Here is an 11,955-nt window from a genome sequence, read left to right on the forward strand (position 1 = left end):
TTGGACGAAAGATTACATACTTGTTCTGCCTAGGTTTACTGTCTCTAAAAACAGGGATTTACACAAGCCTGTTTCAAATGACAAGTTAATTACCCTCCTAAACAGACGTTAAAATGTCCTACACGGATTCAGTTTGTAGGGAACAGTCAGTCTGGAATATCAAGTACAGGTTCGTTTATGTTTAATATTTGCCCCCAGTCATCACAAGACCTGAAGGCTTCAGGCCATTTACTGAAAACAGCTTGAGGTCAAGGACTGATTGTAAAGATCCCATATCACAGATGATAGATAAGCTTGTGAGCTCTGGGTTTTTAATAACGGAAACAGTTAAGAGGGACTTGACTTGAGCATGTTTTGCTCGTTGTTGCGTTGATGAACATAGTGACATGGTGGCGTACATCAGTATAAATACAGCCAACAGTATGTGGCCGAGTAAGTAAATTACTAAGTGGCGATGTTTGCTACAGCCATGGGTGGTTCATAGCAATAATACACATAGCAGATGTGGGAGATATACAGTGCGTGGGACATTTGAATTTCAAAACAATTGGACCATAGTAATAACTAGCTTTTGCTTGGATTGTATTAAAAAAATACGAGAGACATGTAAGCTAAGCCTTCTAAGGTCTCACATACGTGGGACATACAACATTTCAAAGCACTTGCATACCACTGTCTGACGTCATTGAAGCACGCAACGTCACACTTATTGAAGAGTGAAGCCAAGTCTACCGCGAGGAATAGCAGGAGACAGGGGAAAACCTGAAGGAGTGGGAGTAGAAGGATAGGAGGAAGAATGGTTCGATAGCAGTGATTCTATTTAATTATTAAGTGGAGATCTGTCAACAATTATGCTCATTCACATTGCTAATAGTCCGTGACAAATATCAAAGCTAAGCAGGGCTTGGCTTGGTTAAACCCCAAGATGGGAGACCAAAGGCATAGCTGTAGATAAATAAACTGTTCAATAGGAAGTGCTGTCCATCCTTAACCATGAAAATTCATACCTGAACATGTATATACAAATATTGTATTTTTCTTCTAGTAATTGTCATGGTTTTTTATGTTGACATAAAAACAATGTGAAATTATAAGAAAGGAATTTATTTTGTAAAGGTTACATTATCAGAGCATACAGTGCCTTTAGAAACTATTTATACCTCTTGACTTATTCCACATTTTGTTGTGTTACAGCCTGAATTCAAAATGTATTAAATATATTTTTTTCCTCACCCATCTACACACACTACCCCATAATAGCAAAGTGAAAACATGTTTTTAGAATTTTTTCAAATGTATTGAAAATGAAATACAGATATGTAATTTTACATAAGTATTCACATGCCTCAGTCATTAGATGTTAGAATCACCTTTGCCAGCGATTACAGGTGAGTCTCTCTGGGTAAATCTCTAAAGCCGTGCTCACATTGGCAGTTTGAAATTAATCAAATCTAATTTATTTGCATATCCGATTAGAATCTGTTATATGTCCTGTATTCTGAACAGTCTAAAAGCACATGGAATCGAATATTTCAAGCCACATTTTCGTAGGTGGTTTGAAGTCAGATACAAATCTGATTCCTGGCCATTTGACCGTTCAGACAAGTCATATCCTATTATTTTCCCTCAAGTGTTTTTTTAGACTGTTATTCGACATATCTTGTTGCTTGCTGGCTACTCTGACAATTTGACAAACACATATGGTACGGTAGCTAACTAGCTTGTTAATTGTTTACATACAAATAAGTGAATGTGCTAGAAAACTAAACAGCTAACTTATGGCGACTAGCTAGTTGATGGCTGTGACTCACCAAAAAATATTTGTTTTGAAAGTTGGATCATCTTATCCTTTGAGTCTTTAAATGTGTTCTTACACTATGATTTTGAACATTCAAAACAACTGGGAAACGTCCATGGCAGGCATTGTTGTCACCTTAGCTTGCTACATCAGCACAAGCACCACCACCAATCCGCCCACACACACCCGTCGTTACTATGACAACTAGTGCATCTTTGTCAGCAAATGACTGCTGTCTGAACACACACAAATCCGATTTGGTCAATTGTAACTTGCTGTTTGGACAGTCAGTAGTTCAAAATAGATTTGAAAAACAAAACTGATTTGAGCGTTAAGGCCTGCAGTCTGAACAAGCTTAAGAGCTTTGCACACCTGGATTGTACAATATTTGCACATTATTCTTTAACAATTTCTTCAACCTCTGTCAAGTTGTTGTTGATCATTGCTAGACAGCCATTTAAGTCTTGCTATAGATTTAAGTCAAAACCGATTTAAGTCAAAACTGTAACTAGGCCACTCAGGAATATTTAATGTTGTTTTGGTAACCAATCAGTGTATATTTGGCCTTATGTTGTAGGTTATTGTCCTGCTGAAAGGTACATTAGTCTCCCAGTGTCTGTTGGAAAGCAGACTGAACCAGGTGTTCCTCTAGGATTTTGCCTGTGCTTCCGTTTATTTTTATCAACAAAAAAAACTCTAGTCCTTGCCGATGACAAGCATACCCATAACATGATGCAACTACCACCATGCTTGACGAGTGGTACTCAGTGATGTGTTGTTGGATTTTCCCCAAACATAACGCTTTGTATTCAGGACATAAAGTTCATTTCTTTGCCACATTTCTAGCAGTTTTACTTATTTTCCTTATTGCAAACAGAATGCATGTTTTGGAATAATTTTATTCTGCACACGCATCCTTCTTTTCCATGTGTCAATTAAGTTAATATTGTGGAGTAACGACAATGCTGTTGATCCATCCTCAGTTTTCTCCTATCACAGCCATTGAACTCTGTAACTGTTTTAAAGTCACCATTGGAATCATGGTAAAATCCCTTAGCGGGTTCCTTCTTCTCCAGCAACGGAGTTAGGAAGGACACCTGTATCTTCATAGTGAGTGTGTGTATTGATTCACCATCCAAAGTGTAATTAATAACTTCACCATGCTCAAAGGAATACTGCTTTTTAATTTTTTTATCCATCTACCAATAGTTACCTTTATTTGCGGTGTATTGGAAAACCTCCCTGGTCTGGTCTTTGTGGTTGAAACTGTTTGAAATTCATTGCTCAATTGAGGGACCTTACAAATAATTGTGTGTGGGGGGGGGGTACAGAGATGAGGCTGTCAGTCAAAAAGCATGTTTAACACTGTTATTGCACACAGAGTGAGTCCATGCAACTTATTATGTGACTTGTTAAGCACATTTTTACTCCTGAACTTATTTAGCCTTGCCATAACAAAAGGGGTTGAATACTTATTGACTCAAAACATTTAATATTTTCATTTTTAATTCATTTATAAAAATGTGTAAAAACATAATTCCACTTTGACATTGTGGTGTATTGTGTTTAGGTCAGTGACAAAAACATCTAAATGTAATCCATTTTAAATTCAGGCTGGAACACAACAAAACGTGGAAAAAGTCAAGGGTTGTGAATACTTTCTGAAAGCACTGTAAGAAACTCTTTACTGTACACACAGAAACATAATATTGTAAAATGTTAATCACAGTCAAGCCCATCTCTAACACTGTGATTCAAGTACCTAACGATCTGGAGAAAGTGGAGTTTATTAAATGGCTATATGTGTTGATTCAATAATTAAGTATCATGTTTTGGTTTGACGGAGAAGGGTTCCTCAGTTCCTGCAATTATACAAAAATAACCAAGTCAGTCAGCACTGAGTCAATTTTGTATTTAATTTGAACAAAATGGTCATACACTCACATAACGTGAAGTACACTATTCTTATTGCACAAAATAATACATGTGACAAGTAGAATAACTTTTCTCACTATGGTAACACTTCACATTTTCTGTAAATTATGGTACCCTCGCTTTGATCAAATACATTTTAGAATACATAGTTTCAACATTATGTTACACACAGCTTCACTACTTTATCCCAAGTAAACATTAAAACACTATCATCTCCTCATTATAAAACACCTGCATCAAAGAACAGTACAAGTTTATCACTTTTCCTCAGTGAAGCATTTTTACAGCATTTTTTTTTATAGGTAAAGTCCCCCCTTATCTCAGCTCGCTGGTCACCATAGCAGCACCTACCTGTAGCACGCGCTCCAGCAGGTATATCTCTCTGGTCACCCCCAAAACCAATTCTTCCTTTGGCCGCCTCTCATTCCAGTTCTCTGCTGCCAATGACTGGAACAAACTACAAAAATCTCTGAAATTGGAAACACTTATCTCCCTCACTAGCTTTAAGCACCAGCTGTCAGAGCAGTTCATAGATTACTGCACCTGTACATAGCCTATCTATAATTTAGCCCAAACAACTACCTCTTTACCTACTGTATTCATTTATTTATTTTTGCTCCTTTGCACCCCATTATTTATATCTCTACTTTGCACTTTCTTCCACTGCAAACCAACCATTCCAGTGTTTTTTTTACTTGCTATATTGTATTTACTTCGCCACCATGGCCTTTTTATATTTTTATTTATTTTTATATATATTTTGTTTGCCTTCACCTCCCTTATCTCACCTCACTTGCTCACATTGTATATAGACTTATTTTTTCACTGTATTATTGACTGTATGTTTGTTCTACTCCATGTGTTGTTGTATGTATCGAACTGCTTTGCTTTACCTTGGCCAGGTCGCAATTGTAAATGAGAACGTGTTCTCAATTTGCCTACCTGGTTAAATAAAGGTGAAAAAAAAATAAAAAAAAATAAACAGACACCATATCACCAACATATCGACTCTGCCTCATCACACTCATTCTTTCCTCAGTTCACCTCATCCAGTTCTCTATACATCCAAATCCAAAATAATAAAATGTACAAAAACTAACTAGTATTACATATCACACTATACTCTATTCATGGGCTGTGTGCATTTTCTGCTGGTGTATCATGAGGTTGCTCCTCTCTGAGAACCTCTTCCCGCAATGCGTACAGACAAACGACCTTTCTCCCGTGTGGACCTTCAGGGGCATCTTCAGCTGTTGCTGGTGGGAGAATCTCTTCTCGCAGTAGGTGCAGTTGTAGGGTTTCTCCTCAGTGTGGACCCTCTGGTGCTCTTCAGTCGGTGCTGGAGGGAGAACCTCTTCTCACACTGGGGGCAGGTGTAGGATTTCTCCCCTGTGTGCAACAATAACATGGGCGACGTCAACCTCCCGACGTCTGCCTTCGATTAATTTATTTCCAACTCTTTCTTTTCCCTCCCTTTGACATCACCCTCTCCCAGTCCCCTCCCACTCACAAGGCAGGCAATACACTTGACTTCATATTTACTAGAGACTGTTTGCCTACTAATCTCACAGCATCCCCCTTTCCAGGTCTCTGATCACTAATTTGTTTCCTTTTCTGTCTCCCTCTGCTCCAACCCTAGCCACTTAGCCCCGACCCAGATGGTCATGCACTGTCACAATCTTTGCTCTCTCTCATCTCTCCCTTCTGCTAAATCCTTCTCCCTTCTCTCTCTTTGACCCTATCATCCTCTCTTTCCACATCCTATGACTCGCACTGTCCCGTTTCCTCCTGGAAGACTCGGTCCTCTCCTGCTCCGTGGCTGAGTGACTCATTGCGTGCTTAGAGAACAGGTCTGCGGGCAGCTGAGTGAAAATAGAGGAATACTTAACTTACGGAGGACCTATCATACTTTCACTCCCTCCTCTCCACCTCCTCTGTATCCGCTGCAAAAGTCACTTTACGTCACTCTAAATTTCAAGCTTCTGCCTAACCCTAGGAAACTATTTTCCACCTTCTCCTCCCTCCTTAATTGTCCACTCACTCCCATTCTGCGGATAACTTTGTCAACCACTTTGAAAAGAAGGTTGATGACATCCGCTCCCCATTCACTCAGCCTATTGAGTCCACTCGTCCCACTCACACAGAACTACCCTTCTCCCTGACCTCTTTTTTCCCTCTCTCCATATGAAATTCTGCAACTAGTGAGGTCTAGCCGCCCGACAACCTGCTTGCTCGACCCCCTCCTCCCTTCTCCAGACCATCTCTGGAGACCTCCCATTGCTCACTTCCCTGACCACTGGCTGCGTCCCCTCGACTTCAAAATAGGCAGAGTCGTCCCATCCTCAAGAAACCAACACTCGACCCTTCCGACGTCAAACTACAGACCGGTATCCCTTAGATACTAGAGTGTGCTGTCTCTGACGAACTCTCTCAAAACGATGTTCTTGACCCTAACCAGTCATGCTTCTGGATGGTCACTCAACCGAGACTGCTCTTCTCTGTGTTATGGAGGCTCTCTGCACTGCTCACTCGCTCTCCTCTGTTCTCATCGTCAAGGATCTATCCATTGTCTTCGACACCGTCTGGACTACTGCAACTCTGTTGGGGAGGCTCGCCGCTTGTGCCATCAAACCCCTGCAACTTATCAGGAACGCTGCAGCCCGTCTGGTGTTCAACCTTCACTAATTCTCCCATGTCAGCCCACTCCTCCGCACACTCCACTGGCTTCCAGTCCAAGATCGCATCCACTACAAGACCATGGTACTTGCCTACGGAGCAGCAAGAGGACCTGCCCCTCCCTACTTTCAGGATATGCTCAAACCCTACACCCCAACCCGAGTACTATGTTCTGGCACCTCTGGTCTCTTGTTCCAACCACCTCTACGGGAGGGCAGCTCCTGATCAGCCCGGTCCAAGCTCTTCTCTGTCCTGACACCCCAATGGTGGAACCAGCTCAGGCCCTAAAATATACTTTTTGGACCACCAGCCACTGTGGCAGGTAGATGAAAACATTTACCAGGCACTCTGATTTTTTTACATCAACAACAATAAAACGGCTGATGCTTTGTCATGTTTCAAAACAAGAAATGTATTAGTATGAAGTAATGTGGTATTTTGCTGAACTTCATAAAACATTTAGTGACCCGAGTCCTTTAACCAAAATATCAGATAAAACGAAATGTTCAGCATCCACTTTAAAGGGTGAGGTTAACGTGGTATCGGGGCCACTTCGAGTTGTGTTTGGTGTGTCTGTGTGCGTGTGAGATTTGGGACCTGACTAGGGTGTCTGTAAACTATCAGTTGAAGTAGCAGAATCAAACTAATGTTGAAAAACAACCGAGGTTATGAACAAAACAATGTAAATAGCCAAGGAACACGAGGACAAAGTCTCAATTTGTAGACTTTTGAGTAAATTAGACAAACTTTTATGCCTGTGTGCAGTGACTCCAAAAATGAATCTCTCAGCACTTCACTCAGTGCACATAGCTTCCCAGCCAGGCAGTGTTGCTGCGCAAGGTGGGATATAGGATTCATATTTCTTTGTGCGATTAGCAGCTATGAAAGAAAAGATGTGCTCATGCTTGACTTTTGACTATTTTTATTTGTAAATGTAATGCTGGCACTGGTAGAGCCCTGCAAATTGACCACCCACCAACGTGGCTGGTGAAATAGAAATTCTTACCCGTCAATACATAAATCTACCCGCATTTAGTAGGCGTTAATTTTATGCCCTGAACCAGCTTCCCCCTGAAGCTAGGCCAGCATTGCCCCTGCCCATCTTCCGAAAACATCTGAAACCCTACCTCTTCAAAGAGTATCTTAAATAACCCCACCGCAATCCCCCTCCACTATGTCGCCTCTGGTCCTGGCCTGATTGGTGATGTCCCATGGGCCCTTGCCTTCACTGGTCTGGGAATCCAAGAAGGCATCCCATTGAAACTCTATTACTGTATGAAGGCTATATGTATTTCTCCCTTACCTTGCTCCCCCTTCTTTAGTCCACTCAGCAGGTCAGTGCTCTCTGGCCCGTCTTCTATTGTCTCCTCTTTGACTAGCAGCAGATCAGGCTTCCCATCCTCCATCTCTGCTGACTGTAAGAGATACAGAGTGAGAGGATGTTGGATAAAGAAATCTGTTATGAGCACCCTGCTATGGAACATCTTCTGATTGGGCAATGAGGGATTGCTATGAGTACAATGGTAGTTGATTTAAAACTGGAAAAGTGATAGATGATTTGATTACTTGACACTTTAATGGTTAGATCATTCAAAAGCATGGTCCCTTATCGGCAGTCTCAGAGTAGAAGTGCTGATCAAGGATCAGGTCCCCACCTGTCTACATAGTGTTATTCATTATTATCTAAAAGGCCAATATGATCCTAGATCATCACTTCTACTCTGAGTTGCTTTGTGGATATTGGACCTGACTTAATACCATGCAGACAATTGTTTACAGTGGCTCACCTCAGTGAGACTGTGTGTGGTCCTGTGCTGCTCAGCTGTTTCTTCTATGGGTTCAGGAGAAGGTGTAGTCTAGACCCTCCTCACACCCCTCCTCATTCATCAGCAGCACCTCTGGACCCTCTTCCTCCTGGAAGAGACAGATGATACAGACATACACTCCCTCAGGTACGTACACACAGATAATAAAGATACTTTAAACATGGAGTGTTTGCCCATCACTACGTTTGAGTCCTACACTGTAGTTACAGAATGACTTCATTTTTGTTAAACCCATCATGGTGGGCATAACTATGATATTTTGGGTAAAAATAAGTCAGCTATGTTAAGTCAAAAGTCATCCGACAAACCTGACTAAACTATTTGGAGGTGTACAGTAGGTGTTTGTTAGTGTGTGGGTATGTGTAGGTCTATTTAGTAAGTGTATATTGGTTATAAAGCGCTGTTGTATGTATGCAGAATAGGGTGAGATGGGATGTATACTAAAGAGAGTCTCAATGAGTCTTAAAATGAAAAGTCCCATTTCATGTTTATTAAACAAGTGTTAAGATGCCACTGCAGTCTCCTTTTCACCTCGTAACACCTGATTTACTTAATAAAAGGAACATCTCAATAGGTGGTCCAGGACATAGCACAAGTGGGTGGGTTGGGCCTTTCTTCTTTTGTTCACTAGGCCGATGGCATCACAACTTCCCATCAAACCAACTCATTGAATACCTTGCTCCTTGAAGTTTGCAGTTATGTCCAAAATACTTTTGTTCAATTTTTTCACCATTTCAAACTGTATTTATACTTGGAATATCACTTTACAACAGGAAAAGTTTAATCACGGGAGGAAGTCTTGAAATAAACCATATGAAAAACACACATACACTTCTCAACTAAAAATCTGCATGAACTTGATAAACTGCATACATTTTCTCATGAAAAGTGTCTTGGGAAAAAATTGTAGTTGAATGGAAGTAATGAAACAGGCATTTGAACATCTTATATCCGACACAGTACAAACACTATCCAACAGACTTTTTTAGGGTTATACAGTATATCATACAGTGTATCACACAATGTCTGGATGCAATATTCTACTCAGGAATATTAAACACTGAAATCTGGTACTCTCACTATTCCAAATGCATCTGTGGCTATTTTCGATTGACATCAATGAAAATTCATCTTTGTCTTTAAAGCAGGGTAGGATCTAAACATCAGAAGCTATCGATTGGAATGGTTACTTTCTGTTATAGAGTGGAATGTTTTTTCTGCTGGTGTATCCTGAGGTAGCTTCTCTCTGAGAACCTCTTCCCGCAGTGTGTACAGGCGAACGGCCTCTCTCCAGTGTGGACCTTCAGGTGCATCTTCAAGTGACCAGCCTGGGCGAAGCGCATGGGACACTGGGTACAGCTGTAGGGTTTTTCCCCTGTGTGGACCCTCTGGTGCCTCTTCAGGTCACCAGCCTGAGCAAAGCACATGGGACACTGGGGACAGCTGAAGGGTTTCAGTCCTGTGTGGACCATCTGGTGCCTCTTCAGGTTGCCAGCCTGGGCGAAGCGCATGTGACACTGGTTACAGCTATAGGGTTTCACCCCTGTGTGGACCCTCTGGTGAATCTCCACCTTCTGGGGGCAGCTGAAGCCTTTGTTACAGAACGTGCAGAGGAACTGCTTCTCTTTAATACCACCTGATATTTCTCCCCCTCCCTGAACCTGGGCTCTAGGCCTGTCGTTTGAGTTCAATACCTGATCGAAAAGGACGCGGCCGTGTGAATCTGAATGCCCCATCGACGTTGACACTGGGTCGTGATCCTTGAGTGCGTGTAAAGGGGAATGGGTCGCAACATTTTGACTTGTCTCTAAGCTTTCCCTGTAATCTAAGAAATCTCTGCCCTGTGAGTGTCTGTCTCCTAGGTGACTATCTGCATTCCATGTGCGAGGGTCACCCTCCACTTTCACAGTCACTTCATCTACGACTATAACCTCCACTTTCTTATCTAGGCACCCTTCAGAGTATACACTACTACTGTACCGGTTCCAGTCCCCTGTAGACAGATCAGTGTGTGTCTCTAAACCCAATCGCATGTTGCCAGCGTCCATCTCTGTAGCGTAAGAACAAGACGGATCATTGCCAGTCTCTAACATGTCACCTGAGTCCAGATGGGAATTAACAGCCCTCATGTTCGGGTTACCGTAAAGTAAATACTCTGAGCCAGGAGCAGGAGCACAGCCCAGTGGCCCCAGCCCGAGTCTCTCTGGGTCTGATCTGTGGTCAGATTCTGTGAGTAAAAGGCTTTGTATTACAGTTAAAGTCTCTGTGTCTGTCTCTGACTTGTGTCTGTCTCTGACCTCCGTGATGCTGCGTTGGGTCCTGGGCTGCACTGTGGTGGTGGTGGGGTCCTCTGTGGCTACAGGGGGCACTCCAGCCGCTCCAGTCTGGATGTTTCTACTGTGCCGTGGGTCCTCTCCTTCAGACCTCTCCTGCTTGACTCCAGGGCCTGCAGTCTCTGCATCTATAGACTGACACAAGAGAGGTTATTACCTAAATTGGATAACAATGTCGTAGGGAAGTCAAACAAGCTCCCCTATGGTAAATGTGCATGTACGCAAGTCAATAGCTGAAGAAAGCCTTGCTGAAATAAACAGGCTATGGATTTACAAAGTAGCATTTTTTATGCAACACTATTACACTAACCTCTATCATGATAACATGCTGGGTTGAGGTTCCACTCCCCTCATCAACAGTGATTGGTTGGTCATCTTCCCATGTATTGTGTCCCGCTGGCTTCACAAAGCTCCTGTGGCCTCCAGTGAGATGTCCTTCACCTGAGAGTGAGATTGGGGGAAAGATGGGGTTAAGTTAGGCACTGTCAATGCTCAACTGTATATTGTACCCTATTGACACTGTCTAGAATTGGAAATTATTTAAGGTAACATTTCTCATAACTTCTTGATATGCTATTTATTTCTCTGTATTGTATTATGTTCCATGTATCACATAGTTTTTTACTGAGTAAAAAATAGGAAATTAAGTAAATAGAATATGGTTAGAATATGATATTGTGTCTTTGTGCAAGATAGCTAAGTAATCAGGGGAATTATTGCATACTATCCAAAAACTGACCAAGATACAATTCTGGGTAACACATCTGAACACGTGCAGAAGGGGGGGGACAGGCACTGAGCTATCTATATATGAACCGACAGGCCGCGTAGCCTCCGCCTTCTGCAGAATATACCTCTTGCCATTCCTCTGTACCGGTCGAGGATCTTGATACTGGGACGACTGGCTAGGACGCGGTCCCGTGCCATCTTCAGTTCAAATAGCTGTAGTTTCCTCCGCAATGCCCTGTTTTCTTTCTGGCTTTGAGTTATTTCCAAACGAAACACTGCATAGTCGTCGTCTACGAGTTTACAGATCTCTGCTACGGCTGCATTCGCTAGCACCTCCATGATGGAGGCTATTTGCGTGTGGAAAACCATACCGTTAGTCATTGTTAGCTAACGTTAGCAGCTAGCTAGCGTTAACTATATATCTATCACAAAGTCCTGTCTCTAACATGTATTAAAGATTACATATGGTAAGGATGTGATTGTGCCGTTAAATTAGTAATTTTAAGTGCCATGGTGTTAATAAACGTCTAAATAGCAACGATAAACACGCTAACGTTAAAGTTGCTCTTCGTAATTTACTTCCGTTTACGCTGAAGAGAAATTATGTTATTGGTAGGCGTCATAGAAGGGTGTGGCTAAATGAAGGGAATGCGCGCTG

General features: G+C 42.0%; 1 protein-coding gene across 1 annotated transcript; it reads right to left on the reverse strand.

Moving 5' to 3' along the window:
• Positions 1–8,703: 8,703 nt before the first annotated feature.
• LOC129841460 (zinc finger protein 623-like) lies at positions 8,704–11,895 on the reverse strand. The gene is made up of 3 exons (XM_055909732.1): positions 11,423–11,895; positions 10,879–11,009; positions 8,704–10,703 (listed from the first exon to the last, which is right to left on the reverse strand). The coding sequence occupies exons 1-3, from the start codon at positions 11,676–11,678 to the stop codon at positions 9,432–9,434; spliced, it is 1,659 nt and encodes a 552-aa protein (XP_055765707.1). The 5' UTR covers positions 11,679–11,895; the 3' UTR covers positions 8,704–9,431.
• Between the last annotated feature and the right edge of the window lie 60 nt (positions 11,896–11,955).

Source organism: Salvelinus fontinalis, chromosome 42 (genome assembly GCF_029448725.1).
Source record: "Salvelinus fontinalis isolate EN_2023a chromosome 42, ASM2944872v1, whole genome shotgun sequence".
In the NCBI taxonomy this organism is placed as follows: domain Eukaryota; kingdom Metazoa; phylum Chordata; class Actinopteri; order Salmoniformes; family Salmonidae; genus Salvelinus; species Salvelinus fontinalis.